Below are 20,026 nucleotides of genomic sequence, written 5' to 3'. Positions count from 1 at the left end.
TGGAAGGGACACTAAGGGCCATCCAGTTCCATCACCCTGCCACGGTGGGATTCTCGGGGCTGTGCAGGGCCAGCAGATGGACTTGGTTGATCCTGGTGGGTCCCTTCCGACTCAGGATACTCTGGGATTCTGCGCCCATTGGCTCGCATAGTTCTCTTCATTAATTAGCACTCTATCTTCTACTGAAAAAAAGCGGACTGATTAGCATGAGAAGCGAGAAATCAATAACCAGTAGAAGACGGGGTATTAATTAACGAAGAGTGGCTCTGCGCCCCCCCCCATTCCGTGTTTTCTGCCACTCCGTCGCCCGGCGGTCCCGTCCCCTCAGGCGACGGCGGGAACGCGCTCGCGCCGCTCCCTCAGGAGCCCGCGCGGGGCCGTGCGCAGAGGCGGGAAGGCGGGAACGCCGCACTGCGCCTGCGCCGGGATAACGGTCCGGCGCGGGGGAGGCGTGGTCAGGCAAAGCCCCGCCCACAGGGACACGGCACCGCTCACCGCGGTGGGCGGGGCGGGACGAAGAAGGGCGGGGCTCAGAGCTTGGCCGCGCCCCACGCGTGGCGGCGCTGAAGGGCGTGGCTTGGTGACATCATCCCTCCTCCGGAGGGATGATGAGGGGATGAGGGGCGTGGCTGGGTGGTGGGTGATGAGGGGGCGTCGCCTCTCCAAGCCCCGCCGCGTACGGGCTGTGGCGCGGCCCCCCGTGAGCTGTGGCAGGCGCCGGGAGCGGCGGGATGACGAGTGAGGGGCGTGGCTTGTTTAAAGAGGAGGCGCGGTCTCGCCGAACCACGCCCGTTTCTTAGTGTGGCGCGCCCCGGATTGGCTGGACGGCGCCGCGAGAGGCGTGGCCTCCTCCGCCACGCCCCCGGCGGGCTGGGGCGGGGCCGGGCAGTGGCGCGGCGAGACGAAGAGGGGCGTGGCCTCGCCCAAGCCCCTTCCCCGTAATCTGTGGCCGCACTCGGATTGGCGGAACCTGTCAAGGAGGGGGCGTGGTCTCTCCCTAGCCCCTCCCCGGGGGTCCGTGACGGCGTCCGGATTGGCGGAGCGGGGCGCGGATGGGGCGTGTCCTCGCCAGACCCCGCCCCCGTGCCTGTGGCGGCCGCCGGAGCGCGGCGGCGGGAGGAGGAGGAGGAGGAGGAGGAGGCGGAAGATGGCGGCGGCCGCGGCGGCGGCGCTGCGGGCCTGGTTCTGGAACGAGCGGTTCTGGCTCCCGCACAACGTGACGTGGGCGGACCTGGCGGGCGAGCCGGGCAGCGGGCTGCAGTACCCGCGGGCCGCGCACGTCCTGTCCGCCTTCCCGCTGGCGCTCGGCATCTTCGCCGTGCGGCTGCTCTTCGAGAGGTGAGCGCGGGGCCCCCGGGAGGGGGGCTCGGGGGCTCCCGGGGGGGGCTCCCCTGAGTGGAAAAGGGACGTCGGGTGACCCCGGGGAGCTGTCGCGCCGCTCGGGTCTGTCGCGACACGAAGGAGCCCCGGGGGCTGCTTGTGGGAGCGGGGTCTGAGGGGCCCCTCCGGTGCTGGGGCAGCGCGGGGAAAAACGCCGCGTTTCGTGCGGCAATTCGCTTTTCTTCGCTTTTATTCCGGCTGACGGAGCCGAGCTCCCTTGTGGGTGTTTTTATCGCGCTTTTCCCCGAGCTCCCGGAGGAGGAAACCAGGGCTCGTTCCCACATGGCCCCGGCTGTGTTATTAAACAATTCGCGGCTCTCCCGCACCTGGGTGTGGGCGCTGAGATCGCCTTATCTGCCCCCGGACAGGTGTAATTCGGGATTCCCCGTTCGCCCGAGCATCCACAAACACGAGATTAACTCACACACACCCCCCCCCGGGGCAGGGCTGGCCGGGGATCCCTCACAAGCCGCGCGTGGGTGACAGAGCCGCTAATTAGCAAAGCGGCTTAATTAGGAAGCCCGTTAGGCGAAGCGGGCCCGAGACGCACACCTCGTGGTTCATTAAACACTGATTTAACCGTGAATTTCTGCGCTGAGACGGCGGATGGTCGGTCGGGTGGGATGGGCTGGGGGAAGGTGTCCCTGCCCGTGGAATTCTTTAATTAAGGTCCCTTCCAGCCCATCCAGTGGTTCTGGAAATATTTCCAAGCGTGAAAAGGGGCCGTGAGGGACTGAAATGAGTGGGAATCGGGTTGGGTTTGATCTGTGTGTTCTCTCTGTGTGTGAAGCGTGAATTTCCCTGAGCTCTGTCAGAAGGGAGGAGGTTGGTTGGGGCGAAGTGAAAAGATGGCAAATGAGGAGGAAAAGGGAGCTGGAGAGAAACTCGAGAGGCTCTTCCTTTCTCCTGCTTATCTTTCTGCCCTTAGGAGGGGAAAAAAAAAAAAAAAAAAAAAAGGCTTCAGAAAAGCAGTGCAGAGGACCCAGGAGCTGCCAAAATCTCCTCTCGGCTCGGTGTGCTGCTGCTGCCCGGCCTGGCCAAGGGTTGGGACTCGCCAGGAGACGAGGAGGTTGTGAGACACAACAGGGAGGTGGTTGTGAGACACAACAATCCCCCTGGAGAGGGGTTTTGTGGGCAGGTCCCCTCGCTTTCCAAGCCTTAGTGCAGGTGTCAGTCTGGGGAGGAGGTGCAGGAGATTCTCTTCTCCCTGGCAGAGGTTCGGTGCATCCTTCCACACCAGGCAGCCACTGCTTTGCCCTGATAAAGCCCTCCCTGGTTTGTGAAATTCCGTTTTTGGTGCTGATTTAGGGAGGGGTCAGGTGCCAAATTAAATCCTGCTCTTGCCCAGCGAGGCCCAGAGCCCTTGGTCTGGCTCCTGAGAGAGTTGTTCCCGTTCTCAGCAGTGTCTCAGTGGCCTCCCGGAGTGAAATCACATCGTGGCAGCGAAATCCCGGGGCAGTTCCCAGGGGGTCTGTTTTAAAAGTCCTTATTTTTGAATAAACTCCTCTTTGTTCCCTCCTGCCACTTTGAGCATGTCATAAAAGCTCAGCTTTGTCCGAATAAACCCCCGTGGTGCATCGATCCCAGTTCAGGCTTTGATTGTGTCAAATGCCTTCCTCGACACACATTTGGCAGCTGGACTTGATGACTCAGAATTTGAATTATAGGCTCGTGCAGCTCTTTTGGTTTAGCTGCATCTTCTCTCCCCCTCCTTCTGCTGTGGCTCCTCAGCGTGAGGAAGAGCTTTGTGCCACAACACCTGTGAATTCTCCTGTAAATGAACCTTTGCACCGTTTTATTGGTGAAACAATCATGAGTTTGGCTGCCTGTGGGCACTTTGGGACTGCAGAGATAAAGCAGGACTTGGGAGAGAAAAAGGTGAAGCCCTGACTCGGTGGCAGGGAGGATTTTTGGGTAGAACTTCTGCCTTTTTGAGAAGCACTGTTTGTTACACAGCACCCGAGTCCGTGGGCTCCAAAATTGGTGGTGGCTTTAAAATCAGTCTGTTTTAAACAACTGGTGTGAAAAAGGGTGTGAGCTGATCCCTGGCCATAAAGGTGTAATGGAAGTGTCCATGTGATGGGAATCTCTTGCTGGAAGGTGTGGCAGCGAGCTGGCCTTGGGCAGAGTTTGCTGCCATTAAGGTTTTTATAGAATCATAAAACCATTTAGATTAAAAAAAAGGACCTTTCAAGGTCAGCTCATCCAAATCTTCTCCTCAAAGCAAGGCCAACCTTCAGGCAACTGGTGTCTCTCCTCATCTTGTGCTGTTCACTTGGAATATCCCCAGGAGTGGGAATTCTGCTCTCTGGGAAGTGTTTTTCCCCCTTTTTTTTTTTTTTCCTGGTGCTGGACTCTCGCTGGGCAGAACCTTCTCAGTGTGGGATCTGCTGCAAAACCTGCTCTGGGGCCAAAAACCTGAACTGCCCCAGAGGCTTTAAGTCCTTGGTGGACACCTAAATCCCTGGCTGGCTTGGGATTGAGCACAGGACTGACCATTCCCTTCGTGTTCCACCTGCCAAGCTCTTGGATCCTGGATGGAATCAGGAGCTCTTTCCCTTTTCCCAGGGGAATTCTCCTCCCTCAGGAGCCCCAGGGAAGGACAGGTGGCACTTGCACTGAGGAATTAGAGAAGCTCCCTCATGACTGGCTCAGACTTCCTTAAAAGTGAGGAAATCCTCTGTGCCATCCCTTTTCCTTCCCGTTTCTGGGGCTGGCACCACCTCCTGCTTCCAGTGGCTGCTTTCTGGGCACCTGGAGAGATCTGGAGATCCTTGATCTGCTCTTTGTCCCCCCCCCTCCCTGAGCCCTGAGCTGCACCCACGGCCTGTGCCTTCCTCTTGGCTTTTTCTTTTCCCTCCTTCCTGATTTCTGGAGACACAATCTGTATTTTCCCCTCAGATTCCCAGTGGAGGAGGCCTCCTGCTCAGGGCCAGTTTCCTGCAAAGTTTGCTTGGCTTTTTTTTTTTTATCCTTTTCAGTCTTTTAAGTTCCTAAAATGAATTATTTCTGCATTTTTTTCCTGGTTTTTCTTTGCTTGATGCTTCAGGTTTTGCACTCTGCAGTAAAGCCCAAACTTTGTGTGGGTCACTGTGAGCCTTCCTAACCATTCCTCCTCCTCTTCACTTGTTCTTAAACCAAAGGAAGACTCTCCTGAGTAATAAAAAAAAGGAATTAACCAGCTCTAGGTACCTCTGCCTTGGCCTGGGCTTGGAGTAGGTGCTGCCCAGAGATCCCTTCAAACCCCAACTATTCTGTGAACGTGCAGATTTTTGGGATTTTTCAGGTTTCCTCTCTGACAGGAGGCACAACTGGCCCAAACTGAGGATTTTCAGGCCAGGTTAAGGGCTTGTGTTGTTGTTTTGTTGTTGTTTTTTTTTTTTTTATTAACAGAGCTGTTTAAGCACCACGTCCCAGAAAATGAACCAGAACCCTTTTTGTCATCCCACATGTGAACCTCTCTGTGCTGTCCTGGAGGAAAGCAGAGCAGAAAGACCTTTTTTATACCTTTATTTCTGTCCATTTTTGGGGGGGCCTTGCCAAGTGTTTCATAAGATCAGGCCCCAGTTTCTGGCTGGGGGTCGGGGCGGAAGCCGGGAGCCCTTGGAGCCGAGCTCAGAGGAAATCACTCCTTCCTTTTTGGCTTTTTTAATTATTTTTTTTTAAAGCTGTGACTGTCAGAACGAAGCTCAGAGTGTCCAGAGAAGGGAAGGGATGCTGGGGAAGGGGCTGAAGAACTCCTGGGGGGGGCTCAGCCTGGAGAAAAGGAGGCTCAGGGGGGACGTTCTCGCTCTCCTGACAAGGAGAGGGGGGAGCCAGGCAGGGGATGGGAGGTTTAGGTTGGACATCAGCAGGAATTTCCTCCTGGAAAAGGGGGGTCAGGCCTTGGAAGGGGCTGCCCAGGGAGGTTTTGGAGTCCCCATCCCTGGAGGTGTCCAAGGAAGGTTGTGAGCGACGGGTTCTTTCTCAAAATAATTGATTTAAAAATGCTAAATATTGGAGGGGAAGCAATTCCCATATGAGGTAACACAGGCATTTCCCTTGGAACCCTGAGCCCATTTTTGACACAAAAGTGCAGCAGAACCTGGTGATTTTGCCCATGTTTATGTTTGGTTCAGTTGCAAACCCGGGCTTGGTTTCAGAGTCTCTGTGGCTGTAAAAATTCAGGGAGAGTTAAATCAGCTTTTGGAACACGTGGAGCACCGGGGATGGAGTGAGATCCTGACACCTTGAGCCTTCCAGGCTGGGGGACTTGCATCTTCCTCCCTCTCCTGAAGGAAAGAAGCCACTTTATTCTCCCCAAAGACAAAAAAAAAAACACACAAAAAAAGCATCTTTTGGGAACTGTCTGGCTTGAACTTCCCTTTTTTTCCCTGAGCTGTGTGACACCCAGGCCTGCTTTGAAAATAAGGCATTTTTTTGTTTTTAGGGCTTCATCTGCAGCGTTTCTGCTCACAGCAGACTCTTCCCAGTGATCTGATGTTTGAGTTCTGAGGAATGAGGATCCCCCTGGGGAACACAATTGGGATCCTTGCAGGCCAAGGACACTGAGATTTTAATCCTTCCCTCTGATGTGCACAGAATGTGCTGCCTGTGATCACCAGCAGGGCTGAGAAAAGAAATTACTTCACGTGGGAAGTTTCTTGAAGCAAAGCAAGTGGAGATTCCAGGAGGTGGAGGTTCCCCAAAGTCCTGCAGCTGGTGGCAAATCTGGGGGTTTTTTTTTGTGATTCAAGGCAGAGGAGGGAAATAAAACTCCTGTTTTTTAATGCAGCTCTTTCCCTGGGAACTCTCTTGCAGGTTTATTGCCAAGCCCTGTGCCATAAACCTTGGCATCCAGGACAGTGGACCTCACAGAGCCCAGCCCAATGCAATCCTAGAGAAAGTGTTTACATCCATCACCAAGGTGAGTCAGGGGGCAAATCCTGCTGGGAAGGGAGGCCTGCAGGGAAGGGTTTGGGGAAGGGGAGGGTATTTTTGCTCCCACTCTTGTGGTGTGAGGGAAACATCTCCCCCTGTGCACTCCCCAGTGGGCTCCTCCTGCCTTTGCTTTGCCTCTGGTGTGTCCAAGTGGGAGCAAAGTGGATTCCCTTCGTGGCTGAGCCGTGGTTTTCTGCACAGGAAAATCTGCTTTTGAATAAAAACGTTCCCCTCTCCAGGCAGGTCCCTCAGTTCCTGCCTTTGCTCCAGGTTGTGACTCCTGTGACAGGAGTTTAACAAGAGATTTCCCAGCATCTTCTGCTGGGAAAGAGCTTCTCTTTTCCTTGGACTTTGTTCCTTTGCTGCTTTTATGGGTTTTGTTGTGAGTGCCTTCCCCTTATTTGTGCCATTTACTGTCAGTGCAAGTGGGTTATTCAGGGAGATGTTCAGTCAGATGGAGGGCAGGACATTTAATGGTGGCAGGAGGTGTTTCTTGGGATTGTTTCCTTTCCTTCCCTTAAGCTCTCAGGGCTCCATCGCTCCAGAGCTTTATTCACTATTTATTTATTGAATGTTTTACTCAATATTGACAGTGAAATCCGTGCAGGAGAGATTTTTCATTACAGATAAAGGAGTGGAAGGTTTGATGTTGAGATTTGGGGATGCTGAACCTCATCTCCTGGAGCAGATAAAGGGGAATTCTATAAAAAAAAAGCACCTCACTAAAAAGAACATTAAAGTCCTGAGAGGTTTGCAGTCCCCAGGATCTGCTGCTGGTTGTGGGGAGGACTTTAATGCAGGGGGTGTCCTTGAAATGAATGTTTAGAAAGCCCAGGAGGTCACAGGCTGTGCAGAATTTATCTGCTGTGAAACCAGAGCTGCCTGGGACTGTCCCAGGGAGCTGTGGCTGCTGCTGGGGCTGGAGAGGTGGCACTGGAGCAGGGAGAGGCTTTCACTGCTGCTCTGGAATCCTCCTTGGGGACAAGTTCCCTTCCAGTGCAGTGCCAGCCCCGACCATTAAATCCCAGTAAAGTGCTGAGGGGGTCTGGTTGTGAGGGGCTGACAGGGCACAGAAAATCAAATTACAGATGACTTTGCCTCCCAGCTGGGCAGGCTGGGGACTGTGTGTTAAATCAGCACCCTGATTTTGGGGGGGGTGTGTAGCTCAAGCAGTGAAATGTGTTTATCATCTGTCAGGGGTAAGAGCTCCCTGGCAGAGCTCTTGTTAAAAGGACACTGCTCTGAATTATCTCCCCCCTGGGCCACTGGAGAGGGAGTTGCCAGGTTTGGTTCACTTTGTCTCTGATAAATCCATTTGTCTTCATTCAGACAAAACTCCCAGGAGAGTTTCCAGCCAGGGAGCAGCGGCGTGTTCTTTATCACAGAACTATTTCAGTCTTCAGATTTATTTCCGTTTATAAACTTTGATAACAGAAATAACACAATTTCTACCGTGCCCTTTAGAACATACAGACATCTGCTGTGCTAAACCAGCTCTTACTTTAAAGTTTCCCCTGTCCTTGCTGTGAGTGGGAACCCCTTTAAACTTCTTCTTCAGCTTTGAGCTCCCCGAGTTCTGGGCTGTTTGAATGGAGGTGCAGCTTTAACAGGGAGGACAGGACACTTTAACAGCTCCTCCCTCCCCCAAAATTAAGGCATCCTTGGTCAGCTGATGAAATATAGGTGAGGAAATGTTCCACCAAAAGCCATGCTGAATAATTAAATAATTAGTGGCTTATGAAGGTTAAACCTGAGTGAAGGTTTGTGGCGACGGGTTCCTGCTTTTGGGCTCTCTTTTAGTCCACTCCTGGTGTGGTTTTTTTGTTGCCTGTGCATCATTTCTGTTGGGGGGAGTGGGAGAAGTGACCCCCTTGTTTGGTTCTTCAGTCTCCAGATGCAAAGAGGCTGGAAGGCCTGTCCAAGCAGCTGGACTGGGACGTGAGGAAGATCCAGCGCTGGTTCCGGCACCGGAGGAACCAGGACAAACCCACCACCCTCACCAAATTCTGTGAGAGCATGTACGTCTGGGAGGGGCTCCTCCTCTCTAACCAACCCCTGGGGCAGCTGCTCGTCCAAGCCAGGGCCTAAATTCTCCTCCAAGCAAAGGAAAGGCTTCCTCAAATCCCCAAATCCTCAAATACTGGGGGGCTGAGGGACCAGAACACGAGCACAGGGCTCGGTCCTGCCACCAAAGAGCAGCTTCAGACAGTGGGGCAGGTCCTTGGGGGCCCCTGGCTGTGCTCAGGGGGGGTTTGCAGGTGCCCAAATTGAGTGGAAACCTCCCCAAAAAGTGGCCTGCTGCCTGCCCAGCTGCAGGGTTTGTTCCCAGCCACGGTGACCTTCTGGCTCACACGACGTACAGACTTTGTTACAGCCACTTCTTGGCTTCCTCTTCTCCTCATCCTTTGTTCTCTCTCCCCTCCCTGAGCTCCTGCACTCACCTCTGCTGCTGGAGCAGCACCTCAATCACTTTTTTCCTGACTCATTTCACCTCTGCTGCTGGAGCAGCACCTCAATCACTTTTTTCCTGACTCATTTCACCTCTGCTGCTGGAGCAGCACCTCAATCACTTTTTTCCTGACTCATTTCACCTCTGCTGCTGGAGCAGCACCTCAATCACTTTTTTCCTGCCTCATTTCTCCTCTGCTGCTGGAGCAGCACCTCAATCACTTTTTTCCTGCCTCATTTCTCCTCTGCTGCTTTCTTTCCAGTAACTTTCTTCTCATTAATTCTTTCCCCCCCCCCCCCCAGTGTGGTTTTTGTCTGCTTAAAAGCCACCAGGTAAGAGGGGCAAAAATATCTTTATATTAGGATCACTCTGGATAACAATGACTTTGCTTGGTGTTATCTTGCTGTCTATAAAAGCACATGAATGGTGCATGTTCACCCTGAACTTCAGCCTGGGCTGTTGATGCAAACTCCTGTGTGGTGTGAAAAACTCTTTAATGGCTTTATCTGACCTGAAATGTTCAGGAATGAAGGTGAGTGAAAGCTTTGGAGGTGCCAAAATTGGGTTTTTTCACCATTAGTTTGCTTTTTTTTGTGATAATTGTTAACCCAGAAGCTGCTTCTCTGTCCTAAGTTGATTTTTCCACTTCTTTTTTTTTTTTTTTTCCAGGTGGAGATTTACATTTTATTTAAGTATATTTTTTTATGGAATCAGGTTTCTCTGGACGGTGAGTTTGGTCTGTTCTCTGTGGCTGCAGCTGGGTTTGGGTCTGTCCTGCCAAAATTTTAGGGGGGTTTTCACCACCAGTGTCTCTCCTTTGGTGCCTTCACCTGGCTTGGAAGGAGGGGGGATTTAGTGATCTTTGTGTTCCCTGATTTTCTGTTAAGGACCCCCTTTACAGGGAAACTTCCATAGAGATTTGTCATAACAGAAAATTGTAGAAAACAGAAAATTATTTCTCCTGTTACCCCAGAATGGGACAAAACTGGGTGTGGTTTTTTTTCTTTTTTGCTTCTTTTTTTTCTCCTCTCCCTCCTGAAGGGTTCATCTCTTTGGGTCTTTATTATTATTATTTTTATTAGAGCTGTGTGATTATTCCTGGACTTTCCATTGCAGTCTAACTCCCATTTAAGAAGGTTTTAATGCAATAAATGCAGCTTAATAAGAATAGATATTTAATACAATAAATTAAATTGCATTGAATGCAACAAATGTAAACGGCAGAATCAAGATAAAATTTCAGTGAGATAAAATTTCTTTAGGTGGTGGGGAGTTAAAAACTGGGGGGTTTATATAATTTATATATAAATTATTTCTATAATAACTTCCCTTTCCCTTCAGGCCCCCTGGTTTTGGGACACACGACAGTGCTGGTACAACTACCCTTTCCAGGTAATGAGAGGAAAACCCTTCCTAAATTCCACCTTTTTTGGACAGTGTCAGGTTTTATTTTTTGTCAATGTGCTGGATCAGAGCCCTGACATTTCTGTCTTTACATCCTGGTCAGGTTTTGGCAGCAGCAGAGTTTCCTCAGACACAACTGACTCATTCATTTTGTGTTTATTTGCTGCTGAGATTATTAAAAGTGTGAGGGGGGGGAGGGGGAAAAGGGATAAAATCGTCGTGGTAATTTATTTATTTGCTGTGTAGAGGCCAACCAGTCTCTTCCACGGCCTGGTTTTCCTGCTCCAGGGGTTGTAAATATTGACAAGGGAATTTACTCCTTTGGAATAAAGCTCCAACCCACAAATAGGGTTGTGTGAGTAAAGCCTGGAGCGAGACCTCTGTTGCTTAAAGCTTGTTGTCACTAAACCTTTAATCATTTAACTTGTGCCTCAGCAGTTCTGGAGTGGGATGGGAGAGGAGGAAGGGGGAAAAAAATGATTTTAATGTAAATTTTAAGGTGTGTTTTGCCTTCTAACTGTGCTCTGTGTTGCAGCCTCTAACATCCAGGCTTTATTATTACTATATCTTGGAGCTGGCCTTCTACTGGTCCCTCATGTTTTCTCAGTTTACAGACATTAAACGGAAGGTGAGATGAACCAAAATTGAATTAACTGCTTCACAGCCAAAATAATAATTAATAACAACAATGATAACAGCAATAAACAGGACTAACAAAAAATATGAAATCATTATTATAACTCTTTCTTCCTCTTTTCACACCTTTGTGAGTGTGAATCCTCCTGTAATCACCACCCAAGCCTGGGGGGGAAAAAAGGGAGGAACAAGCCTGGGGGATCCTGGAGTCCCCCTCACCTTCCAGGGGGAAAGGACAGGATCACTCAATACCTCCCAATCAAAAATTAACAAACCTAAAAATACATTTAACCAAGAAGGCTTTCAAGGAGCTGCCCCCAAAGCTGCTGAGCAAATGGCAAACCCTGATAATAAATGGGTTTTTTTGAGGGTGATTTTTCATCTGTGTGTGGAGCAGGTGACGAGTGGCCACAGTTGCTCGGATCTAATTCTGTTCCAGGGTTTGGCTCCTTGTTTACCCCAGTAAATCGGGGGGGTTTTATTTCTCCTGTGAGAAATAAACTCACAGGGTTTTATTTCTCCTGTTCCACGAGCTGCAAAGCAGCAAATCATCCCAATTCTTGCTTTGGCTGTTAAAAAAAAAACAAAACAAAAAACCAAAAAAACCACAAACAAACAAACAAAAAAAAAACCCAAAAAACCCCAAAAACAAAACAAAACAAAAACCAGAAAAAACCCAAAACAAACAAAAAACCCCACCAAAAAAACCCCCAAAAAAACCAAAAAACCCCCAAGTTTGCCTGGGATTATTGTCAGTGCTGAAGTAGTGGCAGGTGAGGCCCTGGGGGATCTGGTGGAGCTGCAGACAGGGAGTGCTGAGCAGCCTCTGGGACACTGTTTATAATGTTTAATTTGGACTTTAACGAGCTCCTCACGTCCCCCCACTGCAGCAGGGGGAGGCCCAGGGCCACGGGAGGGTTGTACCCGGGGGCTGAGCTGGAGAACAGCCCTGGATATTGTGCACTGGAGATGGTTTTTTGGGATGAAGAGGCCTCCTTCTTCCCTGCTGGGTTATCTGGTGTGCTGTGCCCGCTCTGCCCCTGGCAGGGTTTGATCCCTGGCAGCAGCAGCAGCGCCGAAATCTCTGCCAGGGGCTGAAAGCACGAGTGGAGTCAAACCAAAGGGAGCCAAAAACAGGGGCCTTGTGGTGTCCTGTCGGTCACTTCAGAGGGTTCTAGAGGCACAGGGCCTGTGCTCCCTGTACCTGCAGGAGCACCAGAGCTGAGAGACCCTTCTGGAATCCTCCGTGGGGTGTGATGAGGTGCAGTCAGAGCCTGGGCTGAAGCAGCCCTGTGACCCCACTTTGGTGGCTCTGTCCCCAAACCTTTGTGGATTTTTTTCGACAGCCAGAGGGTCTTTATCTTTGGGGTTTTTTTCCCCCCCCTTCCCTGTTTCCAGGACTTCCTGATCATGTTTGTCCATCACTTGGCCACGATTGGACTCATCACCTTCTCCTACATGAACAACATGGTGCGGGTTGGGACCCTGGTGCTGTGTCTCCACGATGCCTCAGATTTCCTCCTAGAGGTGAGTTCCCTGTCAAAGCTCTGCACCCCCAGTGCTGCTGTGATCCCAGGGGGACAGGCTGACGTTCCCCCATTCCCCCCATTCCTGATAAATGGAGTTAAATGTGCCCTGAAACCCGCGCTGCTGCTCCTGCCCTGCCAGCTTTTCCTCCTGGCTGCCTCAGTGCTGAGGATCACAGAATTCTGGAGGGGTTTGGGTGGGGAGGAACCTCAGAGATCATCCAGTTCCACCAGGCTGGGCTGCTCCAAGCCCTGTCCAACCTGGCACTGGACACTTGCAGGGATGGGGCAGCCACAGCTTCTCTGGGAAATCCATTCCAGGGTCTCACCACCCTCACAGGGAGGAATTCCTTCCCAACATCCATCTTCCCTCTGTCAATGGGAAGCCATTTCCCCTTGCCCTGTCACTCCAGGCCCTTGTAAATAATCTCTCCCCATAGGATCCTATATAATAATAAATAACAATAATAATTACACACTATAATAATCCCTGATTGTTCCAAACCGTGCGAATGTGACTGAGAGTTTTTCGAAGCTCTCCAGCCTGGCACTTCCAGGGGTGCACAAAGGGAATAATATTCCTGTGTTCCTTGCCTCTTTTTAGGCTGCAAAGCTGGCCAACTATGCCAAGTACCAGCGGGTGTGTGATGCTTTCTTCATGCTCTTCGGGGTCGTGTTCATCGTGACACGGTTGGGCATTTACCCTTTCTGGTGAGTGAGGTCCTCTTTGTCCTCCCAGTCCTTCCAAGCCTTTTTTGTTTTCAGGCTCCTCCCAAGCATTCCAGCCTGTCCCTCTGAAGCTGCAGAGGCCCCCCCAAGTGCTGCTTGGGGGGGCAGGAGGTTCCAGTAGGAACATGAGGGAGTTGGGAGAAGGCACCAGAACCCCAGTCCCTCTGCTGAGCAGGGATGACAGAGCTCATTAGCTGGAGCAGAGGCAGCCAGAATCTGCCCTGAGAGGCTTGGAGGGTTCTTTGCTGCTCTTAAGGGGTCTGAGAAATGATCACCAGCGAGGCTCAGTCTCTTGAGGTGATTCTCTCTGGGATCTCCCTCAGTCATGGCTGCAGTTTCTCATTTTTATGGCACTCCTGTCCTTGTCCTTGTGTCGTGACTGCTCAGAGCCTGAAATTAGGTCTGAGGTTTCTGGAGAGGTAAAACCCTGGATAAATGGCTTAAGAGAGAATCATCCTCTAATGAGATTCCCTCTCACCTCAGCAGGTCAGGCTTGGTGAGGTGCTTCTGTTAATGAGCTGTTGTCCGTTTACTGTCCCTGGTGAAAATACATTTTACTGCCTGTACTTATTCCCCAGGCCATGGGCAGCTGGCATTCCCATTCTTTTTGGGTGCCTGGTGGGCAGAAACCATCCTTTCACTTTAGGACCAAGGGTTGCAAGTTAAAGCTCTGCCTTATTTTCCAGTAAATGCACCAGAGGAGCCTGGACGAGGAAGAGCTTTAATTCTTATTTCTTTGTAAGCTCCTTCCAGGGCCAGATGAGAGAGCTGGGGTTGTTTTTGCAGCTCCTGCCTGTCATGAGGGGATGCTCTTCCCTCACACCAGTGTGCTCAGCATCCTGTAAATCTTTAATGTGTTTTCCATTGGCTGTAATGTCATTCCTCAGCTTTCTGGAGGAATCTGGCAGCAGCAGCAGCAGCAGCCCTGCAGACCCCAGGCTGTGCCACTTCACGTGCATTCCCTTCCCTGATTAGCCACATGAAACATCAGCAGATCCCTGGAATTGCATTTAATTCTTCCATAAACCTGCTGGGAGTTAAATATTTCTGGGAGGTGCCTTTTGGGGCGTTTTTGGTTCTTGTTTGAAAAGGCTTGGTTTTGCTTCGCTGGGAAAATGTTAAAAGCTGGGTGAGAATTAATGGTGTCGTTAAAGGTCTCTCCATACCTCCCTGCACCATAAAATCTAAAGTGTTTATTAAATTACTTAAGGACTGGCAATAACTCCCAGCAACAGGAACAGCAAAACAGCAAGGAAAGGAACACAAAGCTCGGGCCATAAAGCAGCTTTGAGGATTCCTTGAGGAATCTGTAAAACTCTGAGGGAAGAGAGGAGCACCCAGGGAAGGGAGGGAGGCCTACTGGGAACAGAATTCCTCTCTGATCACAGAATCCCAGGATCATTTAGGTTGGAAAAGCCCCCCAGGATCACCGAGTCCACCCTGTGCCCGATGCCCACCTTGTCCCCCAGCCCAGAGCTCTGAGTGCCACGTCCAGGCCTTCCTTGGACACCTCCAGGGATGGGGGGGACTCCAAACCTCCCTGGGCAGCCCCTGCCAAGGCCCAACAACCCCTTCCATGAAGAAATTTCCCCTAAACTCCAGCCTGACCCTCCCCTGGCACAGCTTGAGGCCGTTCCCTCTCGTCCCATCCCTCATTCCCTGGGAGCAGAGCCCGATCCCAGCCGGCTCCAACCCCATCAGGGAGCTGTGGAGAGCGAGGAGGTCCCCCCTGAGCCTCCTTTTCTCCGGGCTGAGCCCCCCCAGCTCCCTCAGGAGTTCTCCAGCCCCTTCTCCCTGTGCTCCAGCCCCTTCCCCAGCTCCCTCAGGAGTTCTCCAGCCCCTTCTCCCTGTGCTCCAGCTCCATTCCCAGCTCTGGACACGCTCCAGCCCCTCAATGTCTCTCTTACCCTGAGGGCCCAGAACTGGGCACAGCCCTGGGGGGGCCTCAGCAGTGCCAGCACAGGGGGACAGTCCCTGCCCTGGGCCTGTGCCCATGTTATTATCGATCCAAGGGCGAGGACAGCCCGGGCAGGAAGGTGTTAACAGTTGTTTTGGTGTCCAGAGCAGCCTGACATCACTTCCCGGGAAGTTGTTATAAATAAATGCTCGTGCTCTGGGAGAAGGAAGCTGGCAGCAGATCCCCCCCCAACTGCAGCACATTCACATGTTCTGTTTTTGCTGCTCAGCTCAAACGTTTCTAATCAGCTTCAGCCTCGTCTCCTTGGCTCTGGCAGGAGCACAGGCAGCAGCTGCTCAGTGAGAGACACAAACTGTTGTGCATCTGGCCTGGCATCTCCATGGCCCTGGACCAGCACAGCCCCTCTGAAACGTGTTCCTGGCTCTCCCCCCCAGGATTCTGAACACCACCCTGTTTGAGAGCTGGGAGCTGATCGGTCCCTACCCCTCCTGGTGGCTCTTCAACGGGCTCCTGGTGACCCTGCAGGTCCTGCACGTCATCTGGTCTTACCTCATCATCCGCACGGCCTCCAAGGCCCTGGTGAGGGGCAAGGTAAGGCTGGGGGTGCCCTTGGGGGGTCCTCTGTCCTACAAACCCTGATAAAGGGGCAAGGTAAGGCTGGGGGTGCCCTTGGGGGGTCCTCTGTCCTACAAGCCCTGAAAAGGGCAAAATAAGGCTGGGGGTGCCCTTGGGGGGGTCTGTCCTACAAGCCCTGATAAGGGGCAAGGTAAGGCCGGGGGGGGTCTTGGGGGGGTCCTCTGTCCTACAAGCCCTGATAAAGGGGCAAGGTAAGGCTGGGGGTGCCCTTTCCTACAAGCCCTGATAAGGGGCAAGGTAAGGCTGGGGGTGCCCTTGGGGGTCCTCTGTCCTACAAACCCTGATAAGGGGCAAGGCAAGGCTGGGGGTGCCCTGGGGGGTCCTCTTTCCTACAAGCCCTGATAAGGAATCCTGAGAAATTGGGGCCCTTTGGTGGGGGCTGGTGCTGGTTCTCGAGGGACCTGCATCAGGAGTTCTGCAAGGAGAGTGATTTTTTTTTTTTCCCTTGGTGTGTGATTTTTTTTTTTACCTCTGCAGTTCCCAGGTGTTGCTCAGGAGGCTTCCTGTGTTCTGGGCATGCAGGGAAATAAATCCCTTTTCCAGCACGCTCAGATGTTTTTTAACAGTAGTGGTGGTGGCAGAATTGTTAGGTGCTTTGGAGTTTAGGGTGGTGACAGGCTCTTTTTTGAACTACAGGATGAACACACGGGATGTTTTCCAACAACTTCAGCTGGGGATGTGCTGAGGGCTGGGCACCTTCACCTGTCAGCACAGACACTGAGCTCCAGCGTGGAGGGAAGGGACTCTCAGGAATGCAGGGGGGTTTGCTGGTTGTCAGAGAACCACAGGATGGTTCTCTGGGTTGGACTTTAAGATCATCCAGTTCAGGGCCCAAGGTTGGATGGGCCTTGGAGCACCTCAGTGGAAGGTGTCTGAGGGTTGGAACTGGGTGTGATCCTTCAGGTCTGTTCCAACCCAAACCATTCTGTGATTCTGTGAAAGAGCAGAAGCTGATTTAGGAGGACAGATGCTTTTTCCAGTCAGATTTTGGTGTTCTGAGCCGAGTTTCCCCTCGTGGCTCTACGTTATTTTGTGGTTTTGACTTCAGCTGCCCCCACACGGGGATTGTTGACTTCCAGAAATGTTTCTGTCGTGGTTGCCTGTGGCAGGGACTGTGGGGGAAGGCAGGTTTGGGGAGTCTGAGCTCTCCCATCTGTTCCCCACAGCTGCTGCTGCAAATGCCTGATTTTTCTGCCTCTGGAGCTGTTTCTGTATCCTGAGTTCTACACCTTTTTCCCTTTCCTTGGTTCTCTCCTGTCCAGGTGACCTAGCCAGAGAAAGGACTCTAAGCTCTGTCTTCTTCATTCTTTTCTCCTTTTCTCTGTGCCAGATTGGAGCTGGACAGTTCCACCCTTTGCATGTAAGTGTGACCTGTGGTTCTCTTTGTTCACTCAAACACGGCTGTGTCCAGGCCAGGACAAAAGCAGAGCTCTGGTCTTGGGGCTTTGGTGCCTTCTCCTTCTCTCCCTGCTCCTGACAAAGTGCCAAAATTCAGTTTTTTCCAAAGGGCAGAGCAGTGTCCTGGGGTCTGATCTTACCTGCTGTCACCTGCCTGCATGACCTTCACTCTCTGGTTCTACACACTCTGATTTCTGTCTTGGCTCCTTGTGGGGGGGAGAGGACAGGAGAAAACTGCTCCTCCCTGTGAAAAGGAGCAAAACAGTCCCTTATCCCCCAGTAGTGGGGAAAAAACTCAAGGGATTTCTGCTTCCTCCCTGTGACCCTTTGAACTTCCAACATAGCAGGAGATTGGGGGACAGATAAGCAAAAGTTCTGGCAAGGGGCAGAAACATCCAGCAGGGCTCCTGGAGATCATTAACTTCACCTGGCTTCCTGCCAGAGCTTCCCTGGAGTTCAACCACTTCCTGCTGCTGGAGGGCCCTGCCCCTGACTCAGAATGAAATCCTGGAATCCTTGGAAAGCTGGGAGCCAGAGTGCTGGCACGTGGAGCCCACGAGGGCTGCAGGGGCAGGAGGGAGGAGAGTGAGGAGCAAGAGCAGGGCCCTGGGGGAGGTTTTGCCTCTGGCACCTGCCACCTCCCAGGTGTGTGTTTGCAGTTAGGGCCGGGTTTATGGGCTCTGCCCTCTCCCTTCTGGCTCCACAGGGCTGGAGCAGGGCCCTCCTGTGGCACCCAAAGTCCTCCTGGAAAGGTTCAATTCCCCCCCACAGATCAAACTGAGCTGGGTTTGCAGCTGAGGCATAACCCTGCTGGCAGATCTGGATCTCTGGGATGAGGCTCCTCCTGTTCCCAGACACTGCCTTTGTTCTCCATCCTGCTCTCCCAACAGGCCCCTGCTCCTCAGGGGGATCTCCTGGATGAAGCACCCACCAGGCTGTGGGATTGGGAGGCACTTGGTGCAAAGCAGTGATGTGATAAATTCAGCTGGTTAATGTTTAAAACAGCAGAGCCTCTCCCCGTGGGACAAAACGTTCCCTCCCAGGCTGATACGTTGCTGGGGCTCGGTCACTGTGCCCACTGGTGATTGTGGCATGGGAAAGTTTGGAGTCAAAACAAGTTGTTTAGAGAAATGGCCTTTAACCCATCTGGAGTGGAGCTCTTGGGAGACAAGGACACCCCCAGATCCGTGGTGTCCTCTGAGCTGGTGAGAGCACAGAGAGCGAAGGGGCTTTCACAGGTGCACAGAGAGTGTTTGGAAAATGGAACTCACCTCCCCAGATTGTCATTTGCAGTGTGTGTCTTGTTCCTAATGCCATGACAGGATCCTCCTTGGGAGCTTGAACTGCTCCAGGCTCAAGTGTGGGAGGTAGATGTGACTTGAAGCTGGTCCATCATGTGGACGCAACCTTCTAACTGCTGTTTTCTGTGCATTTTCCAACTCCCCTTCTCCTCTCCCGCCACCCAATTCCCACTGGCCACCTCTCAGGTGTCCAAGGACGACCGCAGTGACGTGGAGAGCAGCTCTGAGGAGGAGGATGTGACTTCCAACAGCACAAAAGGAGTCTTCAGCACTTCCAGCAACGGCTCCAACCGCCTCAACGGCCACGTGGCCGGCGGCCAGTGGACAGGGGAGGAGTAAGGCCCTGGGCTGGCCCTGAGCAAGCATGGACTTCTCTTTCAATTATCTAGTTGTGTTGAGCTCCACATTCCCAAGTGATCTTTAATCAAAAAAAAAAAAACAAACCAACAAACCCCCTTCCCCAGACACCTCCAGCAAAACCCCGACCGGTCCGAGGGACGAAGCCGGGGCGGGAGAACAGAGCTGCAGGTTCCACTTCGAGCCACCTTTGTGCTTCAAAAGCACAAGAAAAAAAAAGAAAACCGACCCCAAGTTGTTGAACCCCAAGAGTTCCTGTTGATGTCTGCAGAGGTGTCTTTGTTTGGTTGGTTTTTCACTGGGATCAGACTCGAGGCAAGAGCGGGTTTGGACGGGGCCGGTCCAGAAGCACTCCAGGAGCCACTTGGGAGCAGGTTCCAGGTCCAGAAGCACTCCAGGAGCCACTTGGGAGCAGGTTCCACGTCCAAACCGCCCTGGGGGAGGCAGAGACTCTTTTCTCAGCCTTGAGCTTTGAACTGTGCTACCCCAGAACTGCTGTCCTGGCTCGCCCCGGGGTGCTGAGGAGGTCCCAGCTGCTCATCTCTGCTGTCACCAGGGACCAGGCCGGCGTCTGCTGCCTCTTTTGGTGCTGCAAACCCCTCTGAAGTCTTGACCAAAGCCTTCTGTAAGGGAGGGGGGGGAGGTAGGGGGGGTGGTTTCTTGCCCCTGAGACAACCAGCACAATCCAGGCCTTTTAAATTGTTTGTTTGTTTGTTTGTTTTTTCCCCTGTTGCAAATTGTGGTTTTTGAAGACTTTTTTCTAGACCTACTGGATCCAGTTGGCTGAGCTGGGATCGGAGGGAGGATCAGAACCGGTGGGGCCGGGTTTAACCCTCCAAAAAATGGGATGTTTTGGTCCTGCACTCCCAAGACAGAAGTGAATGTTGCTGCTCTGATGCTGCAGCTGTGGAGGAACCCGGGGCTGGAAGAGCAGCCACACCGTGGGCTTTTGCTTCTCTCTTTTTTTTTTTTACTCAATGGTACTTGGGGGCAATGGAATGGTCAATCAGGAGCAGAATTTTGGAAACTTCTCGACTCGTTACCATTTTATACTGTTGTTTACTCTTATCTCCGATTAAAAGTTGCTTCAGAACCTTGGGGTGACGTGTAGAGGTGATGGGCCAGTGGAAGGTGCCCCTCTGGCCATGGCAGGGGGGCTGGAACTGGGTGATATTTAAGGTCCCTCCCAGCCCAGCCCAGCCCAGCCTGTGATCCCGTGGTCTGGGGGACACCACAAACACAGACCACGCCTGGCTGCTTTCACACGGCTTTTATTGGGCCCAGGGGGGCAAAAGGGTGGTTCCTGCTGCCCCCTCAGTCAGTCCCAGTCCTGGCTCAGCTCCTGGGGTTGATTCCAGTTGCAGATTGGGTG

General features: G+C 52.3%; 1 protein-coding gene and 1 long non-coding RNA gene across 5 annotated transcripts; one reads left to right on the top strand and one right to left on the bottom strand.

The window, feature by feature from the left end:
* Positions 1 to 1,079: 1,079 nt before the first annotated feature.
* Positions 1,080 to 19,747, top strand: CERS5 (ceramide synthase 5). Of its 4 annotated transcripts, none has more exons than XR_005565926.1 (11): positions 1,080 to 1,338; positions 6,181 to 6,286; positions 8,188 to 8,318; positions 9,419 to 9,476; positions 10,091 to 10,141; positions 10,689 to 10,781; positions 12,188 to 12,316; positions 12,920 to 13,026; positions 15,397 to 15,553; positions 16,861 to 16,958; positions 18,484 to 18,551. XR_005565926.1 is itself a non-coding variant. In XM_039387697.1 (11 exons), exons 1-11 carry the CDS (start codon positions 1,148 to 1,150, stop codon positions 18,634 to 18,636), a joined length of 1,206 nt encoding a protein of 401 aa, XP_039243631.1. In that variant the 5' UTR covers positions 1,080 to 1,147; the 3' UTR covers positions 18,637 to 19,747. The 4 variants fall into 4 exon arrangements, 3 of the variants coding, with proteins under 3 accessions (XP_039243631.1, XP_027587986.1, XP_039243632.1); XM_039387697.1 differs by having other exon boundaries at positions 16,929 to 16,958; positions 18,484 to 19,747; XM_027732185.2 differs by lacking the exon at positions 16,861 to 16,958 and having other exon boundaries at positions 18,484 to 19,747.
* Positions 15,757 to 18,516, bottom strand: LOC120324543. The gene is made up of 3 exons (XR_005565927.1): positions 18,268 to 18,516; positions 17,137 to 17,240; positions 15,757 to 17,071 (listed from the first exon to the last, which is right to left on the bottom strand). It is a non-coding gene; the product is annotated as an uncharacterized LOC120324543 (long non-coding RNA).
* Positions 19,748 to 20,026: the final 279 nt, after the last annotated feature.

Source organism: Pipra filicauda, unplaced genomic scaffold (assembly GCF_003945595.2).
Source record: "Pipra filicauda isolate LSUMZ 115617 unplaced genomic scaffold, ASM394559v2 scaffold582_size373904_pilon, whole genome shotgun sequence".
Classification (NCBI taxonomy): domain Eukaryota; kingdom Metazoa; phylum Chordata; class Aves; order Passeriformes; family Pipridae; genus Pipra; species Pipra filicauda.
Note: the sequence above shows the minus strand (reverse complement) of the source record. Positions and strands in the feature narration are given on the sequence as shown.

Bases quoted from the DNA above. Each gene is read 5' to 3' on its own strand.
- CERS5 (XM_039387697.1), top strand. From the start codon at position 1,148: ATGGCGGCGGCCGCGGCGGCGGCGCTGCGGGCCTGGTTCTGGAACGAG. The intron at 1,339-6,180 runs GTGAGCGCGGGG...ACTCTCTTGCAG, and splicing joins GTGCGGCTGCTCTTCGAGAG to GTTTATTGCCAAGCCCTGTG. The intron at 8,319-9,418 runs GTACGTCTGGGA...TTTTTTTTCCAG, and splicing joins ACCAAATTCTGTGAGAGCAT to GTGGAGATTTACATTTTATT.